The sequence below is a fragment of the Patagioenas fasciata genome, chromosome 2 (assembly GCF_037038585.1).
Source record: "Patagioenas fasciata isolate bPatFas1 chromosome 2, bPatFas1.hap1, whole genome shotgun sequence".
NCBI lineage: Eukaryota > Metazoa > Chordata > Aves > Columbiformes > Columbidae > Patagioenas > Patagioenas fasciata.
This window is the reverse complement of record NC_092521.1, coordinates 50,146,915-50,170,104: the sequence shown is the minus strand read 5'-3', so window position 1 is coordinate 50,170,104 and position 23,190 is coordinate 50,146,915. Positions and strand designations below refer to the sequence as shown.

The 23,190-nt window shown below is 38.8% G+C and overlaps 1 protein-coding gene across 3 annotated transcripts in view; it reads left to right on the top strand.

The window, feature by feature from the left end:
• LAMA3 (laminin subunit alpha 3) overlaps positions 1 to 20,358 on the top strand; it is a 119,484-nt gene extending 99,126 nt beyond the window's left edge. For 2 of the 3 annotated variants that reach the window (XM_071804181.1, XM_071804180.1), the window contains exons 54-77: positions 321 to 420; positions 811 to 927; positions 1,007 to 1,186; positions 2,622 to 2,764; positions 3,827 to 4,009; positions 5,213 to 5,364; positions 5,463 to 5,625; positions 6,109 to 6,242; positions 6,746 to 6,896; positions 7,148 to 7,267; positions 8,197 to 8,321; positions 8,674 to 8,794; positions 9,969 to 10,109; positions 10,891 to 11,021; positions 11,890 to 12,021; positions 13,617 to 13,761; positions 14,066 to 14,232; positions 14,626 to 14,815; positions 15,118 to 15,258; positions 16,055 to 16,214; positions 16,363 to 16,490; positions 18,886 to 18,979; positions 19,319 to 19,438; positions 19,640 to 20,358. In XM_071804181.1, the coding sequence (XP_071660282.1) occupies positions 321 to 420; positions 811 to 927; positions 1,007 to 1,186; positions 2,622 to 2,764; positions 3,827 to 4,009; positions 5,213 to 5,364; positions 5,463 to 5,625; positions 6,109 to 6,242; positions 6,746 to 6,896; positions 7,148 to 7,267; positions 8,197 to 8,321; positions 8,674 to 8,794; positions 9,969 to 10,109; positions 10,891 to 11,021; positions 11,890 to 12,021; positions 13,617 to 13,761; positions 14,066 to 14,232; positions 14,626 to 14,815; positions 15,118 to 15,258; positions 16,055 to 16,214; positions 16,363 to 16,490; positions 18,886 to 18,979; positions 19,319 to 19,438; positions 19,640 to 19,785 (3,384 nt within the window). In that variant the 3' untranslated portion in view covers positions 19,786 to 20,358. Of the gene's footprint in view, positions 1 to 320; positions 421 to 810; positions 928 to 1,006; positions 1,187 to 2,621; positions 2,765 to 3,826; positions 4,010 to 5,212; positions 5,365 to 5,462; positions 5,626 to 6,108; positions 6,243 to 6,745; positions 6,897 to 7,147; positions 7,268 to 8,196; positions 8,322 to 8,673; positions 8,795 to 9,968; positions 10,110 to 10,890; positions 11,022 to 11,247; positions 11,650 to 11,889; positions 12,022 to 13,616; positions 13,762 to 14,065; positions 14,233 to 14,625; positions 14,816 to 15,117; positions 15,259 to 16,054; positions 16,215 to 16,362; positions 16,491 to 18,885; positions 18,980 to 19,318; positions 19,439 to 19,639 lie in introns of those variants that run through there. The other variant, XM_071804182.1, reaches the window with a different exon arrangement.
• Positions 20,359 to 23,190: the final 2,832 nt, after the last annotated feature.

The following is a 23,190-nucleotide window of genomic DNA, read 5'->3' as shown; positions in this document are numbered from 1 at the left end:
ATCTCTGAATGCGATTTCAGGTATTGGCTTTTACTTTGCAGGAGTAACACCCACAAGCTCTTCAGCAGAGGAGTAATATCCAACACTCATGTGCTAGTAATTTCTTCCGAATGCTCCAAAATCTGTCAGAGGTTTCCTAAAGACCAAGGGTGTATTTTGCCTAAATTAATCTTGATAATTGTTATTTAAGGTGCTGGTTTTCACAAAAAATCTCTGGCCTTGTATAGTTGTTTTTTTAAACTGGAATGGGCTCTTTTACTTTTTAAATTTTAGTAGTTATTACGGCAGTCTTTCTTACATTGCCATGCTTCTGTTACCAGACTGTGAAGAGAGAAGATCTATCAGGAAAAGCTGCAAAGTTAAAAACCGAGAGCAGTACACTCTTGAATCAAGCACAAGAGACTAAAAAGACTTTGCAAGGTACTGAGAATGAAAATGATAGTAGAAATGTAAGCACAGCATGACAAGCTTTCATTGAACCATGAATTTTCACAGCTCAGCAAAGCTCTGCAGCACACATTTAACCAGAAGAGGCTAGTTCCATTACAATGGATTATCTTGTTATGGTTATTTCAAATGGCAAAAAGATGAGAAAGTGCCTTTCATACCTCTGCTATGCTATACACCTTTGCAGTACTGCTTTCCAGCAAATCCTTAGCCTTTTGCTTGTTTAGCAGTGCAAATGCTCATTCAATGCTCAGCAGCAACACAAACTGTGTAAGAGTGCAGGCTGGTGTTTCTACACCACCTGTCCAACAGAGAGCTGGTATTTCTTTTTAAAATTCATACAGGGCATTCACTGTTTTGCAGCTCTTGGTCCGACCCTTGAAGACATAAAACAAAGAATTGATGTCGCTGATGGAAAGAAGAATGCACTGCAAATTGATCTTGTCACTCTTCAAAATAATCTCAATGGGATAAACAGAGGTCTGTTACTGATCTCTTCTGGTTTGCCTTTTTAATCTGTTTCTATGAGAATCTGCACGTGTTTTTTTATGTGTTTCAGATGATATCGACAGCATCATCACCAGTGCAAAGAACATGGTAAAAAGTGCCGAGGATGTCACAACTAATGTATTGGATGAGCTGCTGCCAATTCAAGAAGATGTGGAGAAAATGAAGAGCACCTATGGAAGCACACAGAGTGCTGGCTTCAGTAAAGCATTGATGGAGGCAAACAATTCAGGTAGGTGTTGTATTTGCTGCTGCAGGTGCTGAGACCTGCCAAGTCACTGTTAGGTGAATGTGGTCAGTTCTGCAGCAGAAATTTTAGTCATCCAAAAGTTAGGCACCTAAGCTAGTGTTCTGAACTTCCTATACTGTGAGTGGAAAAGGAGAGCTACAGCAGAAGGTGATCCAGGCCATCTTGTGGTATGCATTAAAAGCTGATACCATGACTGGTCTCCGAAGACTTGGAGGCCAGTGAATAGTAGGGTGCCCCAGGGGTCAATACTCCGTCTGATATCTTCATTCAGGATCTGGGTGATGGGGCAGAGTGTACCCTCAGCAAGTCTACTGATGACACCAAACTGGGAGGAGTGGCTGATACATCAGAAGGTTATGCTGCCATCCAGAGGGAGCAAGAGGCTGCAGAAATGAACTGACAGGAACCTCATGAATTTCAAGAAGTCCTGTAGCTGGGGAGAAAAAAACCCATGCAACAGTATTTGCTGGGGCCGACCCAGCTGGAAAGCAGTTTTGCAGAAAAGGACCTGAGGGTACTGGTAGGCACCAAATTGAACACGAGCCAGCAACATGACCTTGCAGCAAAGACTGAAACACAGGAGATTCCCTCTGAACTTAAGAAAAATGTGAGGGTGACCAAGCACAGGCACAGGTTGCCCAGAGAAGCTGTGGAGTCTCTATCCTTGGAGATAACTCAAAAGCCACCTGGACACAGTTCTGGGCAACTGATTCTAGTTGTCCCTGCTTGAGCACTGGGGTTGGACAAGATGACCTCCAGAGGTCTCTTCCAACCTCAGCCACTCTGTGATTCTGTGATTTTTCTGCTGCACTGACAATTAGCTTAGGCGAAGACATCTCTTAGCTGAAATTAATTGAAAAGGATTGCATGCAGACTGGGTGGAATATTAAATAAGGGAAAATAACAAGCAACATATTTTTTCTTCTTTTCAGCAACTTTGTCAGATATAGTCAAGTGAGAGAAAACATTTTAAATAACATAAATGCAAGACCTAGCCCTGCATGTTATTGCAGAGTCATAAGACATCCCTGCAGTCACAAAACCAGTTTAGAAGTCATATTTAGAAAAATAATAGGTCTGGATTTCTTTTTATTTGACTTCTGCATCATACGGTTTCAGTCTGCTAATGCTTCCAGGCTTCTTTTTTGATGAAAAATCATTTCCTGATCTAATGAAAGTTCAGTTTATCATAATATCTTCTGCAAATACCTTTGGCCACAAATTTCAGAAGTGCAATAACCTCAGCATAAGCTGCTGGTTTCAGTGAGGGCTTCCTAATATTGTAGGAGTGATGAAAACAGTTCTGTCATCACCCTGCTAACGGCTTTTCTGATAATCATGTAGTGATATCATATTTTTGCATCTGTTTTCTTCCTCTTTTCATCATCAATGTTTTTTTCTTTTAATTTCATTGCAGTAAAAAAATTGACAAACAAACTTCCAGATCTGTTCAGCAAGATCGAGAGTATCAACCAACAGCTGATGCCAATAAGCAATATCTCTGAGAACTTAAATCGCATAAGAGAGCTGATTCAGCAGGCAAGAGATGCTGCAAATAAGGTCTGTCCTGAACATTGCAATCATGCTTGACCTCAGTTGTTTCGACACACAGCAGTACTTTTGTTCCTCTTTCTCTTTCTGAATCATTTTGTTAAAATTTGTGTGAAAGACCAGACAAAAATTTAAATCAACAGCACCACCCAACACTTAAACTGTGATAATGGGAAGCATAATAGTTTGTACATAAAAATGAGTGGACACAGTAGCATCCTGCTCCATCCTTCTCCTGCAGGCTTTTTTTTCCAGGGCCTCTCTGCACTACTTATTTGTCCAATAGCCTCTTGTCTTCCAAGGTACGTTGTGGTGGTTTTGGCAACAGAGGTAGAGTCAGCCCTGCAGCTTAGAGGCTCTGCACCCATGCGTGGCCAGTTGAATGCTGGCACTGCCAAAAGAGTTGTGTAGTCTTGTGCTCTCATGCCTCCAGCTGCCCCACCACACTAGGAGTCAGCTACTGGCATCTTGTTTGGATGCTCCTTCTCCATTTAAGCAATTGTTGTAGTTGCTCAAGGGATAACATGGTCTCAGATCCCTGATACGCATCGCTGAGCTCATCCTCAAGTAACCTCTAGTTACCATGAATAAGAGGAATTTGTGACCATGTTGTAAATAACTGTAGTAGGATGTGTCTTCATTAATATCAGAGGTGCATTATAATTTCCAACACACAGTAAAGTCCAGCTAAGGGAAACATCAGGGTATGTATGTAGACATCTAAATAATTCATAGGTTCATTCTTTAGAGCTGCAGGGCATGTCCTTCCCTGTCCCTGTATTCAAGGTAACAATTACTTGACAGAGGCACGGTAAGAGTTGATTAATTGATGTCTGGAGTAAAAACGTGCTGTGTTAGTGATAAGTATTGATAATACAGAATGCTGTATTATCCAGTCTGTTTCCTAATAATATTGCTTGCTGGGATCAGAGTCCAAATCTGTAGTAATTGAAGGCTGTAACATGACTAGAATATGCAATAGGTTAATTTGCAATTAAACACAACAGTGAAATAAGTAGGAGTAGTAGCAATAGATAATTGTAACATTCTGAATTTTGTTTTTCTTAACAGGTTGCTATTCCTATGAGGTTCAACGGCAGCTCTGGTGTAGAGGTTCGACCTCCAAGCAACCTTGAAGATCTGAAAGGCTATACTTCCCTCTCTTTCTTTCTCCAAAGCCCTCTCCTTCAGACAAGATTAGACACCCTCCAGAGGCCATCAAATAAGTTTGTACTGTACCTGGGTAATAAAGATGTAGGTATATTTTGAGATTTAATCTGATTTTTAGAACAGACAACATGTTTTGAGAAATGGAAGGGAGATTATTTATTCTGACTGAAGTTTACAGCTACTGTTGGCCCATTTCTTTATAACTGTCATTATGTGGTGGAAGAAGTGTTTTGTGAAGAATAGTTCATTCCACCACCAACAAAGTAACTTGTTGAGTGACTGACTGCTTTGCCCTTTGATGCTTTGCTGGTTTACTCGTTTGGAATTTACTTATCAGTCATGGATACCATCATACAGTCTTGTCAGAAGTGCCAGGTTCTGCAGCAATCAGCACAAACAGGGCTCAACTCCTGCCTCAGAGCTTTGACCCCTTTCACAATATAAGTCGCTGTGAGTTTCTCTGTTGATTGAAAAGAGGTGATCACTTCAGTTTTAAAATCCAGTCTCTCAGCTCTTAATATTTTTGTCTTCTGAACAGGCAGAACATTACAGACTTGCTGTGTATACAGGCTCGCTCAAACACCGTCAAACATGTAAAAATTTCCTGCATTTGGTTACTAACTATATACTTTTAAGTCTTGTTATCTAACAGCAGATGTATCTGTAGTGAGTCTTGTGCATACACAAAGAGCTGTTTAAAAGTAGTTGCTCTACGCTGGATTTCACCTTTTTATCCCCTGAATATCTGGCCAGGATATCTGTTGACAGCATTTTAATCATTTCCTGTGAAATATGGTATGTTGGAGAAATAAAATTTGAATTGTTTGGGAAAATGACTACTTCCAGTCACCTCAGTAGGAACCATTGTCCTTGACTCAGTGTTATTCCAAACATCTTTTTTATTTCACAGATGTTGAGTCTAATTTTTAGTAAAAGTGCCATGTTTTCATGGCTTTAGATGGGAGGTGTTACAAATGTAACAATTATTTTAGCTCTTATTGTTATAAAAATAAAAAGACACACACACACACACACACACACACACACACACACACACACGACTCTTCAATTAATTTGTAACTATATTCACTGAATCAGTGCAACATATATAAGATTACAATTATTTCTTCCCAGAACTGATAAACTTAATAACAATTCTCCTCATTAGGTGGGTGGATTTCTTATGACTTATGCACGGTACACTCATGTCTCTGAGGAAGTGCTGCTGTATTTTACCTTCATTAGCATTAATAATTTATTAATGATTATTTGCTTTGCTATTCTTAGGCTTCCAAAGACTATATTGGTATGGCTGTGAAAGATGGTCACCTCACTTGTGTCTATAACCTGGGAGACGGTGATGTAGAAATAGATGTGCAGCCACTTGTGACTCAAAGCGAAACTGAGGAAGCTGTTATGGATCAAGTTAAGTTTGAAAGGTACAAGATCCACAGTGCACGACAGTCTTTTCCAAAACCTGTTGAGAACAACTTTTGTTAGTGTGATGTGATATTTTGCCTGTCTATTCTGGTTTTAGGATTTACCAGTATGCAAAGCTGAATTACGTCAAAGAAGCAACATCAACTTATCCAGAATATAAAAGGCCTTTGACTGCCAGTGGCGGAAGCAGTGACATTCTTCTAAATCTTGATCCCAGCACTGTTGTCTTTTATGTTGGAGGATATCCACCAGATTTTAGGGTACAAAGAGTTGCTTAGTCTTTAAAATAGGTTTCTGTGTTAATCATTCTTTTGTTCTTGTAAGTACAGATTGCCACTAGCAGTCTTTCAAAGGCTGTGTAAAAGTTTATCCGTGTCAGTAGGAATGGACGGGATGCAAGGTGATGCTGCTTCCTATAGAAGCTGCCTGGCTTGAGCATGATAAAACTCAAAGAAGGGAGCGTGATAATAGTTCATCTGCTGAGGACAGCAAGAAATCTGTCCAGCCCTGCCAAGTACTATTCCCAATCCATCCATGTGACTCGGCTTTAAATTCTGCTGCAGTACTCCTGGGGCGGTATCAGATGGTTTGAATATTATATATAAAGATATAATAATCTTATTATATTAAGGATGTAATATTCTGTGTCTTATTAATATTTGCAGTAAGTCTTAGCACTTACAAATAGATGTAAAATTTGTCAGCTGATGTTGACAGTTGTTTTTGATGACACTATCTTGCAGCCTCCACGTAAGCTAGACTATCCTCATTATGAAGGCTGCATTGAATTAGACAACCTAAATGAGCACATTATCAGCCTTTACAACTTCAAGAGGACATTTAATCTCAATACCACTGAAGTGCAACCCTGCAGAAGGTATGATGTAAACACAGACGTGTTTCGCTTTCTGTGATTTTATCATGATGAATTTGTGTCTTTTCACATCCAGAACAATAACTACTGTGGATAAATTGCTGATTTTTTTTCTACCTTTTAGTCATTACTACATTTCTAAGAGAAAATCCTCAGTTGGCACTATTCACATCTATGGCTACCTCAGTCCATTGGCCAACACTTGAAATATTGTAATGCCCAGACACAATTCATAGGCTACTGTATTCAGCTCCTTTATAAAGTAAATACTATATTAACTGCAAAAAAGTCAATCACTAATGATTTCCTCTCTTAAGTCCATATGCAATTCCAATAGAAGCCAGGGGAAGGTTTTCTCTTTGCTTGGGTTAGATCAGAATATGACTCTATCAGTGACCATGTACCCAATGCTTTAACTTAAGCTTTTTAAAAATTATGACAGTAAGTCTACATGGTGACAGTTTTTGCTCTCATGTATTCACATCTGTGACACTGAATTATTACAGGTATAAAGAAGAGACTGACCAAAGCTATTTTGAAGGCACTGGTTATGCCAGCGTCACACTGAAAGAACCAAATATCCACAGCCGAGTACGCTATGAGCAGACAATTGAGACTACAGCAGATGAAGGCGTTGTGTTTTTTGCAGCAAATGAGGTAATTTGTGAAATGCTTCTGTCTGTTTTGTGGTCCAAGAACATTTTTTTAAACTTTGCTTACTCGAGAACATGTTAGATTTAACAGTAACTGGTTTAGCCTGTTTTGTGTTATCTTCTCCCCCAAAAGCTTTATGGAAGCAACTAGATAGCTTTATTCAAATTATTCACATGACAGTGAAATACATATGAAATTGTGGAAGTTTGTATTGATGTTTTTTTATTTATTTTTAATTTTTTTTTTAATTGCAGGATCAGTTCATCAGTGTGCTCATTAAAGATGGTCATACAGTTTTTAGATACAAAGTTGGCTCTGATCCTCCAAAAGAAATAGAAACCAATGCAACTGTAAATGATGGAACATTTAAACAAGTACGTGATTTTGAATAATCAAGTGATCATTATTTGTAAATTACATATTAATAATAGCTGAAACTAAACATCCTGTTGTAAAGTTTAGTTGCGAAGTTTTACTTTTGTGTTGAGGAGACCAAGCTGCTGGGGATTAGTTTGGACATGTGAAAATGAATCTTTCTGCTGTCATGCTTTCCTGTGAGTAAATTCAGTTTCAACAGAAAAACCACCAAAGGAAAACAAAACAAAACAAAAAAACCCAACACACTTTGTCAGAGTTATTACTTTATTTAAAGAGAGCTGTGTACATTGTGATTATTAACATTAGTTTGATACTTGGATTAGTGTTTTCACTACCTAGGAGTTTATGTCTTCAGGGGAGGCTGATCTTTACAGAGATCCCTCTTTTGTAGTCTTTTTGTTGTTGCTTGTGTACTTAGTTTCAATCTGGCTCTTTTGTAGAACTACAAGAGTGAAATTGTAAAGACAGTGTTAAACTATTCGATGGACCATGTTGATTCATTCTCTTTTACCGTTACTACATCTCCAGCTAAGTAGGATAGGTCTGCTGGAAGGAATATTTATTTTGTGTACTGGGTCAAGTTACCTTCACCCAGCTGACTGACCCAGGCTTTGGATCAGGCAGCAGTTCCTGAATCTTTAAGTGCAAACAGAAGGTGAGGTGTATTTTTGGGGCAGTCTTCCTGAGGAAAATAAAACCTCACCTTGTATTTGGCTGGTAGAGCATTTCCCTTAGGCATTTTCTTTGGCAAAATGCCCAAATTTTGTGAAGTACCTTTGAACCACTGCAGTTTTTCTGGATTTAAGTCACTAGTAAACAAGAGGAGGTAAACAAAATGTGTTCTGCTCTGTGGAAGTACTTTTAATCTGCTACATTATTTTTGTTTCTGCTAAGTAAAGTAATCCTCATTATTCACCTATTTCAGATTCATTTGGTGCTAGCCCCAAGTAGGAATACTGTTCACGTCAGTCCTGATATTAAAGCCAACATAAATGTCTTCCCTTTCACTAAGTACTATCTAGGTGGAATTCCACCTTCTCTACGGGAACGGTGAGTAACTATAAAATGACTGTAACACACAGGCTTTTTTTAAAAACCCCATCTGAACTATTTTCTTAGGACATTTCTTTCACACTCTGTATCAGGTATCTTATGTGATATGAAAATAACCGGTGTATAATACATGACCGTGATTTGTGATTTTTGATTAATGGTGGGATCTTTGTTGGAGTGTATCCTGAAGATTGGGTTTGATCAGCATGAAGTATGTGTGTGCAAGAAAGATCGCTCGTGTTCTGTTTTTCTGTTTCTTATATTGTCAGCATTTACAGGCTGCTGTACTGATGTGTACTTTGAAATACCAGGCTACTGAGCTCTTTTTTCTTCCACTCTCTGAAATCAGCTTTGATATATCCACACCTCCATTCCGGGGCTGCATGAAGAATGTGAAAAACCCTAACACTGCATCTGTTATTTTTGACGAGACTTTTGGTGTCAGCAAGAAATGTTCAGATGATTGGAAGGTAACTAAAAAAGTTCCTTAAAAACTTCTGCTAGAGTTCACAGAGTCTGGCTCGTCTATAAATCCTGGACCATTATGTTTTACTTAGGTCAAAAATTATATTTGGTTAATGTGTGATGGTAATAAAGGAACCTGGGCTTGGTATAAAGATATGGAAGAATGGAGACTCCACCCCTAATGTGATAGCTTGCTCCAGCACATAGTTCACCCTCTTAATTAAAATAGTACTGTGTACAGTTAAGAATTCATATTTACCATGTAAACTTGTTGCCTTCCAGTTGTTACTGATTAGGCCAGAATACTTTGTTACTTAATACTAGTCAGGATCTTTCTTCCCACCAAGGTGCTAATTAAATGACCTCTAAACCTTTTTTCTTGAAAGAGCTAAGCTGACTCTGCTTCCACTGCAGTCTCTCATTGTAAGGCTATTGCTCCACTCATCTGTTGTTTTATAATTATTACCTGTGCACCCTTGAGTTTTGCCATGTTCTTTTTAAAGTGGGACAACGGGATGTTTCAGTGTTGGCTTAACCAGTGCTGCATAGAGAGATGAAAATTGCACTTCTGCTTCTACTTAGTGCTACTTACATAGTATATGATCCTGTTTGCCCTTTTGCTATGAAAGTTTGGGCTCAATTGCTTTCCCTTTGTGGCATCTAAACCTTCTACAGAGCAATTTCTTCACAGGCCATTTCCCTATGCAGAGGATCTGACTTCACTCTCTGTATCTGTATAACTTCTCATGTATTAAATTGTGTTTTGTTCAAAAAGGCCCAGATATATTCTGTCCTGTGACTCACACAGCTTCAGTTATGTAGCTCATCTGCACAGGTCTGTACTTGCAAACTATTCCTCCAGCTGCTCACTTTTGTGTCCCCAAATGTGAAAGCTTTCAAAGCCATCGTGTCAATGCAAAGAGTAGCTAGAGACGAACAGCTTGTTATACTCAGCAAGTCTCACCTCCCTTTAGAATTTCTCAGATCGTAGTTAATGCTGGTGAAACAAATTCATTCGGTCTGTTCTGTGCTGAAATAACTGTACTTGCAGTTGGCCTTGTGGTTGGGTTTGACTGGAGTTGGTTGCAATTACGTTGAGTAGGGCAGTTTGTTGTCCCATGTTGCCACTTCTTCTGATTAAAAAGAAAATCACTGAAAGCATTATTATCTCCCTTTCAGCTCATCAGATCTGCGGCTTTCTCCAAGAAGGGAACGCTGAGCCTGAGTGCAGCGGGTTTCCCATTTCCCAGGGATTTCCAAGTTGGCTTTGGCTTTCAGACCATGGCATCGACTGGAACACTCTTAAATTACAATCTTTGGGTATGAAACAGGTTCAACTTAAAATTTGTGATTGGTTTTATTTCTGGCTCAATCATGTCTGTTTGTGACTGTGTCAGTTTGGTGTCAGTTTCTGTCATAAGTCTCATGAAGATTCCTGTATTTTAAGGCAAGGAATGGCTATTATAATAATCTTTTGATCAGGGCATCTTGCATGTTATAGGCCAGAGAAACTCACCCTGGCAATTTCTTCACTCAACCAACAAGTAGTTCAAGAAGTAACTGAGCTTTGAACTTAAGCCTTCTGCAGAGTAGCTCATGCACCGTAACACCACCATCCCAGTAAGATAATTGTTGCCCAAAACAGTTGGCTGGAAATTTTCTGAGGAAAAACTGGCATTCTGCCCACACAGATACAATCAAATATGCAGAGGAAAGGGATGGATTTTGGCTACATTCCCTCAGAAAGCAGGAAGGTTCAAGCAGAACCCCATTCTTGCTGGCTGAAAGAGTTAAGAAGGGAATGCACATCAGGCGTTTGAGAGGTGGAGAATGGAATCCTCTGCTTTTCGTAAATGTACTTTAAACTAGTATTTTAAAGAACTGCTTGGTATTCAGAGTGCAGAGGTATTTTAAAACAGAAACTATGCTAATTGTGCAGAACTGGACGTAATATCTGGTACTAGGTGGCTAAGAAATGTAGTTTAAGTGTAAGAAAATTTCTTTCCTGTGAGAGACCACTGAGAACTGTTCTTAGTGGCAATATCAAGGAGAACTAAAGGTGCTTGCATTCAACTGATCATTTTGTGGGATTCTTTTACAGCCTAATATTCTCACCATCTTTCTGAGACCTGGCATTGTAACTGCAAAGATGGGAGAGATGGAAATTGAACTGAAAAAGAAATACGAAGATGGGTCACTGCATTATGTGACAGTAATAAAAACAGACAACAGGTGAGTCCAGTTCTTCATTTGGGTCTTTAATGTTGTGGTTGGAGAAAGAAGATCAAAATTTTGCGTGACCTGTTCTTTGGGTAGGCGGCTGAAAATGGCTGTGTAAAAATGGCTAAAATTTTCAGGATACTGAAATAACGAAGCAAAAGGAGATTTTTGGTCTATGTATGTGAATGTCAGTACCTGTGATGTTTCAGCTGTACATCACTATGCTTGTCTTTTGTAGACTGTGTGAGTTTTTGACTGTTTGTCAAGCTGGAGCTCTGGAACTCTTCCTCTTCCCATAACATTTGCACATGTCACTGTAACATAGGTGGCTAAAGGCCCAGGAAAGAAGCTAATACTGTGGCTGTTTTTTCAATAATGATCTGTTATGTACATACCAGAAGAGGCAGTTTACTGAAAAGCTCCTAAATCAGACTGATTTCTGTGGAATACATAAAGGGACATAAGTTTTAGTTTAAGTGGCAAGTTCTGAATGACTGGCTATAACTGCAGGTAATTATAACTTAATATTATCTCTACTAGCAGTTGCTAACATGTCAAGTGCACCGTTTTGACACAAAGGATGAAATCTTGTCCCATAGTTGTGAGCTCCATCGTCAATTTCAGTTGGAGCAGGATCTCACTGGAGGACTGAAGTACCAGCTTCAATTCTTGCTCAACATCTACTACCAAAAATCAGAGCAGTTTCATAGCAGTCAGTGAGCACGTACTGAAAAAAATCCCAGTAGCTCATTAAGCTCTAGCATAATTACAATGTAACAAGCAAACACATCTGTCAAATGGTTCTTTTTATATGTATGTTTCATTTAGGCTCATAACAATTTTTTAGATTACATGTTTAATTTTATTCACTCTGTTTCAGAGTACATCTGCTGGTTGATGATGAATCTGCATTAAAATCAGTTGACTCTCCAAGAGCACGGCCATTAGTTGAACCTATAAAATTCGGTGGAGATAATTTTGAAGGTTGCATCTCAAACATCTTTATAAAAAGGTATTTGGCATAGAAAGAATTCTGTTTCATGCATTTTGGTCACACTAAAATAACTTTTTGCTAAATTGCTGTTCTTCTACATGTGGGAAGCCTTCATGAATGCATAACTTCACTGCTCCCAAATATTCTTTCTTTTATTCAGGCAGATTATACATGGTATCAAGTTGTAATTAAATCTGCTGTTCAGATGTAATGGAATTCTAGTCTGAATCATACTTGTTTAGTAGTCTTTAAATCAAAGAATGAACTCAAATTGGAGTGTCCCAACAAGGCATCCAAAAAGATATGCTGGATTATATCATTATAGCTGCACAGGGAGCAAAGCTTACTGACAGAATCAAACCAGATACACCAACAAATGAGAGCGTATGTACAGAAATTGGGTGCCTGATTTATGTTGTCTCTTTTTTCACATGTTTATCTGGTTATTAGAGACACCTTACAGGTGAAATTTGGGAGAGAGATTAGGCATAAATATATTCTTTAAAGCATTTCTTGAGTCACAAGTAATTTCCCGGTGAGGCTTTGTTTTAGCTAAGCTTTGGTGAACATTTATACATGTGTAGAATTTACAAAAAATAGTATCTTTTGATTTATCATAGAATCACAGAATGGTTTGAGTTGGAAGGGACCTTTAAAGATCATCTAGTCCAACCCCCTGCCATGGGCAGCCACACATTTCAGTCAATCAGGTTGCTCAAATTATATCTTCATTTAAAGCTCTGCAAGACAATGAAATAATTTGGATATTAACCTCCCAATCAGAAGAAAAAATTGAAAATTGCTTTAGTACCAAAGTAGATGGAGAATTAATATAGTAGCTAGTCTGATTGAGTGAATGGAGAACTGGACTGGAACAGAACTAGTTCAGGTTCTGCTCCCAACCCTACCACTCTCGTAAGAAAAACACAGGCAAGGAGCTTCATTGCTTTTTCTAGTTGCAAAGTGTTCTGTAATGTACTGATTAGAGATGCTGGGTACAATTTACAAAATGACAGTATTACTTAATATTATTCTTTATACACACAAGAAATTGGTTTTGACAGTCTTTCTGATAATTTGGCTGTAATACCAAAGCTACATATTAAGTTGTGGTGGGCTTTGCCCCTTGACAAATCTCATAACATCTTATTTAAGGAGAGAGTGAATTACAGAGTTAGTAAAATCTGATGTTGCCATTTTTTCTTGATCTGCCACTGGTTATGCACAATCAACCAGCAAAGTTTTGTAGTCTGATCCAGCAATCTTATTCTATAAAGGCTGCTGTCATTTTTTCCCCCTTTTTCAATGGCAATATTTGTTTGTGGGGGTTTTTTAACAGATAATTTTTAGCAAAAAATACTTTGTTTAGAAAAGATGAGAACAAAACATCAGAGTTATTTCCGCAGCCAAAAAGAAATGGGCAGAAGCAGGACAAATAGGAATACTTTTTACAGCACTAAACCTACATTTTTCATCGAAAAATAAAAATTGGTAGTTTAAGATCAGGTCACTGGAAATCTATTTTGTACAGAACACAGTTTTACAGTATGTTGTTGTTTAGGCTTAAGAAAAGGAATGTCGTGTCACAGCACTTACTGCTTTCATCACTCCAGGACAGGTCAGCTCCCTGAGGTTCAAAATCTCATTAATTATACTGCAAAGACTGGCGTATCCCTCGGAGCTTGCCGCAAATACGAGAACCTCAAACCGATGTTGCTGAAGGAATTTAAGAATCCTCTCAGGTTCAAGATGCTCAAGGTATGCTTATTTTTACTGTCATCTTCTCTCTATATTGATGCCAACCTTTGCCTGCACAGCCATGGTTTGTAGAACTGAGATTCCAATGTTGTTATTTTCCTTCCATCTCACACCCAAAGCAGATTATTTTTGTGTTGAAGTTCCATGCTAAACCCATACCTGTCCAGAATGACAACAGCTTTTCTGTCACTTAGAGAAGGCTGTTGACCGTCTCAGGTGGCAACACCTGAATGTGTAGATTGAAAAGTTTTGGTTTTTTTCTTTCATGTTCATGCACAGTAAATATTTCAATTCTATCTTACAGGTAAAGAATGAAAAATACCTTGATTATCTGAAAGCCGCTAATTTGCCAAACCAGCAAAATCACGATTTACCAACTCAGTTAAATGTCAGCAGTGAAGTTTATCTCCTTGGAAACACCCCCAACAGTTTCTTATCCTACATGTTTTCTCCACCAGCATCTACGGATAGGTAATACAAATATTCTCTGTTCTCCTCGTAATACTTGAGTTGTCAAAGCTGCTTGACTCTTTGCATGCCAAGAGCCAGGATTTTCTTCTTGCTTATATCTTGGGGCATAACAGAAGAGTGGTTCTAAAAGTTCAGGCATTTTTTTTTTCTTTGCTAACATTTATCCAAACTGAGTAGACTGACTTGGATGTGGTAGAAATTACAGTGCATATTGATGCCAAATCCTAAGCCTGAATATGTCAACTTTTGTTCACATTCAGAAGTGCAGGCAATGCAGGCAAGCTATTCTGCATTTTCGCAAATGGAGTTTCAGTAGCATTTTTCTGGAGAACATAAAGACTACAACAACTAATAAAAGAGACCCATATTTCAAATGCTTACTTTCCCCTACAGGTTACATTTTTCTGCAGATGTGCGGACTCGATCATCAAGAGGATTAATAGTTTTCATGGAGGAAAGGTCTGAAGACTTTTACATGGCTCTCCACATTTCAAAAGGACGTTTTGTCTTTTCACTTGGCTCTGGAGGAAAAAAAATCAAAATCAAAACCAGTACTAAATACAATGATGGGCAATGGCACACTGTAAGTAGTATGGCACAGGAACTGTGGTGAAACCACAACTAGCATTCAGCAGGCAAAGCCTATTGAATTTTTAAGCTATTAGAAATTTTATTTTGGTCATCTGAAGTTAATTGCTATGCCCCAAATTTCATGTGGTTGGCTGGTCTGTCTTACAAGAGAGGTTATAGAAACTGATGGTCCCAGCATGTTCTTTTGAGTTTAAATATTTCAACAACATGGTGTTTAATTTAAAGAAAAATATCGCCAAAGGTTTTCACTGGCTTTGGGGGTTTCTCATTCTGTTATGTTTGTGCCCTGCAAAGGTGGTCTTCGGCACAGATGGGAAGAACGTCCGCCTTGTTGTTGATGGTCTAAGGGTGCAGCATGGGAGATTAGCAACAAATTCTGCCATCAGCATTAAGTCGCCAGTCTATGTGGGAGGACTGCTGTCACTGAAAAGACAGGTAAATAATAGACACATCCACCCACACACAGTCTTCATGCTGCACTAATTACGTGTGATAGTGTTAATACGCAGGATTTCCATGTTGAAAAGATTTGGGGGGTATTTCCATGCACTGACTGAGCACCATCTGTGACTGCTGTTTCCTGTTGTTCATTACAGACCTTTTTCCCTCACCTGTTAATAGACATCTCAGCTGGATCAATATTTTCCATGTGTGTTGCTGAGACACTGATGACAGCCGTGTACCATTTTCATTTCTGTTCTTTAAAAAATAGAAAAAACAAAATCACATTTGTGATTCCAGGCACATCCTCTTCCCACAGAATATTTGCCTCAGTGGCATAAGCAATAATCTGTAGAGAAGCAAAGGAATCCTTCTCATTAAAGAATTATGAATGTAGAACTGGATTTTAATTGGAAATATGTTGGTTTCAATTAATTTAAAAATTGGACAATTAATGATGCTGGGCCTTTTATAAAATCAGATTTAAATAAACAGCCTCTTAAAAAGGGTGTACTTGACATTTCACAACTCTTGTCCTTTTGACATATCATTGGGAAGTATCTACTTTGCAAGCAGGAGTTATATTAACTCAAAATCAACTGTTACTTTCATATTTTAAGCTCTTTTTCTAAATTTTGGAATACGTTTTCACTGCATCAGAGATGGGTTTTAGGTGCCTTTAGTGCCACTTGTTTTTCTGCAGTCCAACAATACATAAGAACTAATGGGTATTCTTACTAAAAAAAATGCCATCGTGCTTTAGTATTGATGTTTTGAAATGTGCTTCCAGAATATACCAATGAACAGTTTCAAGGGTTGCCTGAGGAATTTTAAGATGAATGGACAAGTCTTGAATGCACCTCAGCAAAAAAATGGTGTACTTCCATGTCTGGATGTTCCTGCAGAGAGAGGGATTTATTTCTTTAATGAAGGAGGATATATCACCATTGGTAAGATGTGTAGAGATTATAGTATATGGAATTATGTCTTAAATGTGTGTGTGTGCATGCGTAAGGATTTTTTCATTTATTTTTTATGTGGTTTTCCAGTTATCTCCTCCTGTGATTACTTCTCTACCCACTGTTTTGTTCTCCACAGGTAATTTGCTGATGGGTTTGGATTTTAGGATTGTATTTACTATTCGACCAAGGAGCTCAACAGGTATACTCCTCCATGCTGGAAGCAAGCAAGACAACTACTTGACTATTTACATGAAAGGAGGAAAGGTAAGTACACACTGTGTTTCCATTTCAGCTGCATTGCCCTCATTTAGCAGGGGAATTCTGACCTTGAACTCTTGACTTACATATTACATTTGTCTATAGGTACAACATTGAACAATTTCCTCAGAGTTGTTTAAAACCATCACATGGAAAATCGTGTATTTAACCTGTCTCTATGCCTACGTTAGCAGCTTCCATTGTGTGCACACTAACTTGCATGTGCTTTCTTCACAGTGGTCAGCAGTAGAGCACTGTCTTAGTTTTCTCAGGCTTCTGGGCCTTTGCAAAAATCCATGGGGAGGCTACAGCAAGTGATAGGATGAGAAGAAATGGCTTCAACATGAGCCAACAGTGTGCCCAGGTGGCCAAGAAGGCCAATGGTATCCTGGCCTGTATCAAAAATAGTGTGGTCAGCAGGACAAGGGAAGTGATCCTTCCCCTGTACTCTGCATTGGTGAGGCCACACCTGGAGTATTGTGTTCAGTTCTGGGCCCCTCAGTTCAGGAGGGATATTGAGGTGCTGGAGCGGGTCCAGAGAAGAGCAACAAGACTGGTGAAGGGACTTGAGCACATGACCTATGGTGAGAGGCTGAGGGAGCTGGGGTTGTTCAGCCTGGAGAGGAGGAGGCTTAGAGGTGACCTCATTGCTCTCTATAACTACCTGAAGGGAAGTTATAGTCAGGTGGGAACTGGTCTCTTCTCCCAGGCAGTTAGCAATAGGACAAGGGGACATGGGCTTAAACTCTGCCAGGGGAAGTTTAGGCTGGATATTAGGAAGAAGTTCTTTACGGAAAGAGTGATCAGGCATTGGAATGGCCTGCCTAGGGAGGTGGTGGACTCACCGTCCCTGGAGGTTTTTAAACTGAGATTGGACATGGCTCTTAGTGCCATGATCTAGTAAATGGGCTGAAGTTGGACCAAGGGTTGGACTTGATGATCTCTGAGGTCTTTTCCAACCTAGCCAATTCTGTGATTCTGTGATTCTGTGATTCAAGTTATCCCAAGGGAGGTTCAGATTGGATATTAGGAAAAAATTCTGCCTATAGAGCATTGTCAGGCATTGGAGCAGGCTGCCCAGGGAAGTGGTGAAGTCACCATCCCTGGAGGTGTTCAAAAGGCATTTAGATGAGGTTCTTAGGGACATGGTTTAGTGCTAGAGTTAGGTCATGGTTGGACTCAATGATCCTGAGGGTCTCTTCCAATCAAAATGCTTCTATGATTCTATAGAACTCTGAAGCATATTCCTACTCCTTCTTCAGTCATTATACGGCTGTACGGCAGCTCTATAACCTTGTCCATTGTACAACACAAGCGGTTTTGCTTCGTGTTAGCATATTCTCCTCTAGTTGTGTCACGGTGGTGATTATTGTCAGTGTTGCTTTTTCATGTCACAGCTTCAGAATGTGAGTCTTGAACTACAAAACTATTGTGGTTGCTGCTGAAGGGACATCAACTAGAAAGATGACAGTGCTCCACAGAACCTGCTGTCTCATGGCACGGTTTAAACCAGCATGAGTCTACCTAACTTCAGAAAGCTCAGCTTTGCTCTTCTCTTTGCAGATTAGGGAACTTCTTTTTATTATCTTGTCATCAGCTAGTTTCCCCCAGATCACTGATCTGGTTCAAGATACAGCTAGCACAATTAGCACAACTAGCAGGGGCATCAACAGCTGGGGACTCCTTAAGGGCAAGACTGACCAATTTTTTTCAGCAGTAACTTAGATTCATGCTGGCTGTCAGGGTGGACAGGATGCAACAGGAAGGAATGAAAGGTCAATGGGACACCACCCATCAGCCTGATAGGAGGTGGCCTCAGCATATCAGTTACCTGACCTTTACCAAGTTTGTTGTAACTATCACACCAGAAAAAAGTTTGAAAGGAAATAATGCACTTGCAAGGAATGAGAAGCAAGATGTGAGAAAGCACAAGCAGGTGGTTGTTCAAAATGTCACCATAAATAGCCAGGTTGCAAGGTACATGAGTGAATTATGAGTAGTCCAAAGTTGTGTGAAAGGCCAGAGAAATGTGCTGCAGAGATTCTCTCAGGAGATGCCAAGCATGTAGAAGACTGCTTTGGGAAAGGAAAAGAAGGCCTAGTAGGAAAGACTGTGTCTCAGAAAGCTTATGTCAAAAGAATTAACACAATTTGGTAAGATGGAGAAGGAGAGACAAAGGTATGTACTTAGGGTTGTAAAATTTGTCGAATATCCTCTCCTGGGATTCTACTGAGGAAATTTACTTTCCTCTTGGAGAGGATAATATGTATACAATGACTGCAACTTGTGAAACTATTAGGTGAAATGCAGCCATCATAAGTTCAGTAAATTACTTAAAGTACTGTATTTTTCTGTTGCACTTTTCTTTGTCACAGTAACTTAAAAGATAACTTTTGTACAGGTCATTGCTGCTGGAAATAGCGGTGCTGGAGAATTCCAGACATCAGTCACACCTAAGCAACCTCTGTCTAATGGACAGTGGCATACTATCACAGGTACGTTGTATCTTAGCAGTTCTTCTGAAACTTCAAAAGGATGGTGAGCATAGAATGCTGCAGCTCTAGGTTTTTATTAATAATTTCACTTCTGTTTATTCTGAGAATACTCTTTAGAACAAAGTGTCTTGTGTTAATTCAAGCCTTTACGTAAGAGGGGGGCTTGGGGCTGTATTTAGAACCAGAGATGAGATGTGTCAATCTGACTTTGAATTAAAATAAAATCTAATATTCCTATGAGTTACATTTCAAGACAGATGCTATTTAAAAGTAGTGCCATATCTAGTTGATTCTTTAATAGGGTTGAGAAAGAGTACTCATTTACCTGTTTCTTTGCAGTCTCACAGAAGGAGAACATGTTGCAACTAGAGGTGGGTCCACAGCATAACTATACGACTGGACCTCCACCCCTTCCTCCTAGACACATACATCAGCCACTCTACTTTGGCAAAATTCCAGGTAATATTATTGCTGCTTATTTTTTCATGTATCTATGTGGCTTTTTTCCTTTCAAAACCAAAATCCCGCTCATGCATGTAGTTCAATGTCATTCCCCCTCTTTTTAAAGCCTTGCAGTACTTAATGTTCTTTAAAATCACTCTCATTATATTAATTTGATCTTTCTATCTTGTTTGGTTTTTTTGTTTTGTTTTGTTTTAGCAAATTTGGACACAGCGTGGCTTCCAGTTAAAGACCCATTTTTTGGCTGCCTTCGGAATATCAACATCAACGACAAACTTGTCTCCACCAGGAGAATTTCAGAGGTTCACGGTGTTGTGAGTTTGCATGGGTGCCCAGCAAAGTAACTTTGCTGTGATAGTACTTGTACACACATCAGGCTGGGGCTGCTGAAGTACTGGGTGAAGTCACACAACGTGGGTTCCCCTTTTGCTGATCACCATGTCACTGTCATCACGCTTGTTATTCAGAACAGCTGGTGAGCAAATGCATCCTCTGGATGTGGACTGTGCCAAAGCAAATTGAAAGTATTTGTTTTGATAAACTCCCTTTTAAATGTTATTGATTTCCAAGGTAATCCATTGTGCCTTTTGAAATACATGCAGAAAATAGAACTGTATATACCCGACTGGGCCAAGTTCTGCTCTCATCAACAACAGCATAGACTTGAGTATCTCTCAATTCTGGAAATCTGCCTTAATGCTGGTGATCTTGAGAGCAAATTTGATCCACTAATATAAAGAATTCTATAAAAATAGAGATCTCTTTGGATTGATGTTTATACAGAAATGTACATTAATGTTAAAAGTAATAATAATATAAATGGAGTTTGAAGCACTTTAAGGAGTGAAATTTTGGGAGTTTGTTACAATGCTAGGAATTCTGAGGCCAAATAAATGCAGTATGTTCTGTAAACCATCCATTTTCTTGTTTGGTTATTTGAACATTATGTTTCTTTTATGTGCTTTTTACACGCTGCTAAGTCCTGCTTGCTTTATGCAAATATTTATGTAGTTTTAATAAGCTGATCTGCCTGAATAAGCAGGAGTCCATAATCTCTGCTTATTAGAATTTGGTTATATAAAAACCTCAAAGTGTAATTTTCCATATAATCTTCAGAGCCAGAATGTCTCCTCCATAGGCTTCTTTTTTTTTTTCTGATTAAATGAAGACAAGTTATATTAGGAACTGCAGTTGCACTGACTACAGTTATGTGGCATGAATTACAGGACTAAACCAGCAAAACTCTTTTCTTTGACATTTAAATGTTTACTTTGTGCATGATTGTGACCCATGGTGGAGAGCACAGTTTGCTTTATTCTTCTGAATACAGGGCTGGACTGAATAGACTTTATACGTCTTCTTCTTCCATTATTATTCAGAAGCAGCATTTTGATAGTTATTGGGTTTTTTTCACTTCCCTGTTTTGCAAAATTCAAACATTTTCTAAGACTGGTTTTAGGCAGCAGTGGGCAGCGATGCAAACAAACCCTCCTTCTCACCTAATTCAACGTTGCCTCCCGCCTTCTACTGTCTTCCCGCTGAAGGTACAGCAGCGTGTCCTCAGTGTGCTCAGATGGAGGTGTCAGCTGGATTAATAGCAGAAGACACCAGACCAATGGCTCAAATGCCTTTGGTCCTTAATCCCTTATCAAATTTCTGCAGCTTTGTAGGGTGGCAAAAGGATCAGGAAGTCCTTCACACCAAATGTTGTGTTGCTTTTTCTTTTATGGCAATTCTGTTAGAGGTAAATCTATGTCTGTGTAGAGGTTTCTTAGGTGTAGAGCTGGTTTTGGAAGGAATGGAATGAGGTGAAAGCGTGCCGAGGTTGAGGTCTCTGCAGGAGCAGAGGATTGGAATGGTGGAGCCCTCCCTCTGGAGATGCTCTGCAGAAACAGCTTCTCCTGTACGGCTGCCTGTCACATAGGACAGAAACAGCCATCGGCCTGGAGATGGTGGCCTTTGGAAATCATCTGTTTGGATAGCAACAACTGAATCCTTTCTACATGCAAAACCTACTTGGGAAGTAGATTGTCAAATATCCAGGTGACCCAAATTGTGGAAATACCCGATTGATTTACTGGCCTTAGTTGGCACTGAAAATTTCCACAAAGAGAAAGGAAGAACAGTTAAACTTTATCAAGTAATTCTCTAGTAACATTTCATATCTCATGCCCACTCGACTGCTCTCTGAAGCAGATTTTCCCTGGTCACAAAGAAAAGCCTTTTCCTTCTTCCTTCCCCCTTCCTCAGTAAAACCAAACACAGCAAAGATTTTTTGCATCACAACCTGGAGCCAATTCCCTCCATCTGATTTTATTTTATCAGAAGTAGTTTTAACGCTGACAAGAAGAAATGAAAAATGTATGAAGACTTGAGTAAATAAAAGTTATAATGATTAGTAAGTATTAATTCCAATAAAATCCTAATGCATTACAAACAAAAAAGAAACAAAGAAAAGAAAGAAATAGAAAAGTCTCTTTGGTTTTAAGGTTCTTGGTGGTTGTTTTCCCCTCCCACCCATTCTTCAGTTGTATTGTTTCCACAAAGTCAGGCTGTCACACATTGTTGGCACAATCAATAAAAGCCAACTAGAGTTTCAGGCTTTGTACTTTAACATAGATAAATCTATATCAGGCTGAAAAACAGTAAAAAGCTTTTTGATCCTGAAGAACCAGTGGATAACCTTTACATAAGGAAAGTTGTTCTGTTTAGATTAGTCTGATAAAGAACTCTTATTATTGAAGAAATCCACATGGACACTGAACTGTATTTGATGCATTATCTCTTTTGTGCTTAGAATATTCTGATTTTTTTCATGTGGGAAACATCTTCTGGAAAAGAAGAGCCTGAATTTTCAAGCATTTTAAGTCATGAATTATAGACATAATTTTAGTTGTAAAGATTCCTTCTTTTCAGGTATTGGGTGTTCCCCCAATACATTTTATAGCAGACCAGAAGTGACCCAATCTTGTTGTAAGATGAAATGTTATGAGAATAAATAGCAATGTGAGCCTTGGATAAACACCATGTGACTTTTTTTTTTTTCCTGTTATAAGTAGTATTTCCAAGGCTTTCATCATCTGAGTGTTGCCATTTGACAGTAACTTCCATGGATTATTTGCATCCTTTGGCTACAGCATTTCAGGTGATTCCTCCGTATCTACCAATTTCTGTGTTAGAACAAAAGTAAATAGCTCTCCCAGGAGAGGCTTTCCCTGTAATTTTTAATTCTCTAGTCATCTTTACTATTTGCTATTCAAGTCTTCAAGAAATACTAATATTTTCAATGGTAAACTCTCAACTCCAGCCATCCTTTCTAAGCCTGCATTATCACTCCCTCTGTGTTCAAGGATACAAAGTTATTGCAGCTTGTATTCACCTTAAAAAGGATAACCAAACAAATGCATATGTTAATGTCTGCTGGCAAGATTTTGCTATATGGTTTGTACCTCTTGAAATTCCATCTTCTGAGGAAAGTTTTGAAAAGTTTAATGAAAATGGATCAAATACGGTGTTCAATACACTGAGAGTGCATGGCTTAAAACCCACACTCTTTAACAGTGTATTTAGATTGCTATAATGGCTCCTCTGAATCACAAATCAATTCCATAAGGAGAACAGAATTTCTCTCTAGAATAAGCCATGTTGGTATTGCTAGCGCCAAATCTCTCTCTCGTCCATATAAGTTACAAGGGCAAAGGGTTTTTCTCTAGTTAATTTGGATTAGATTTAATAGGCTCATGTTATCT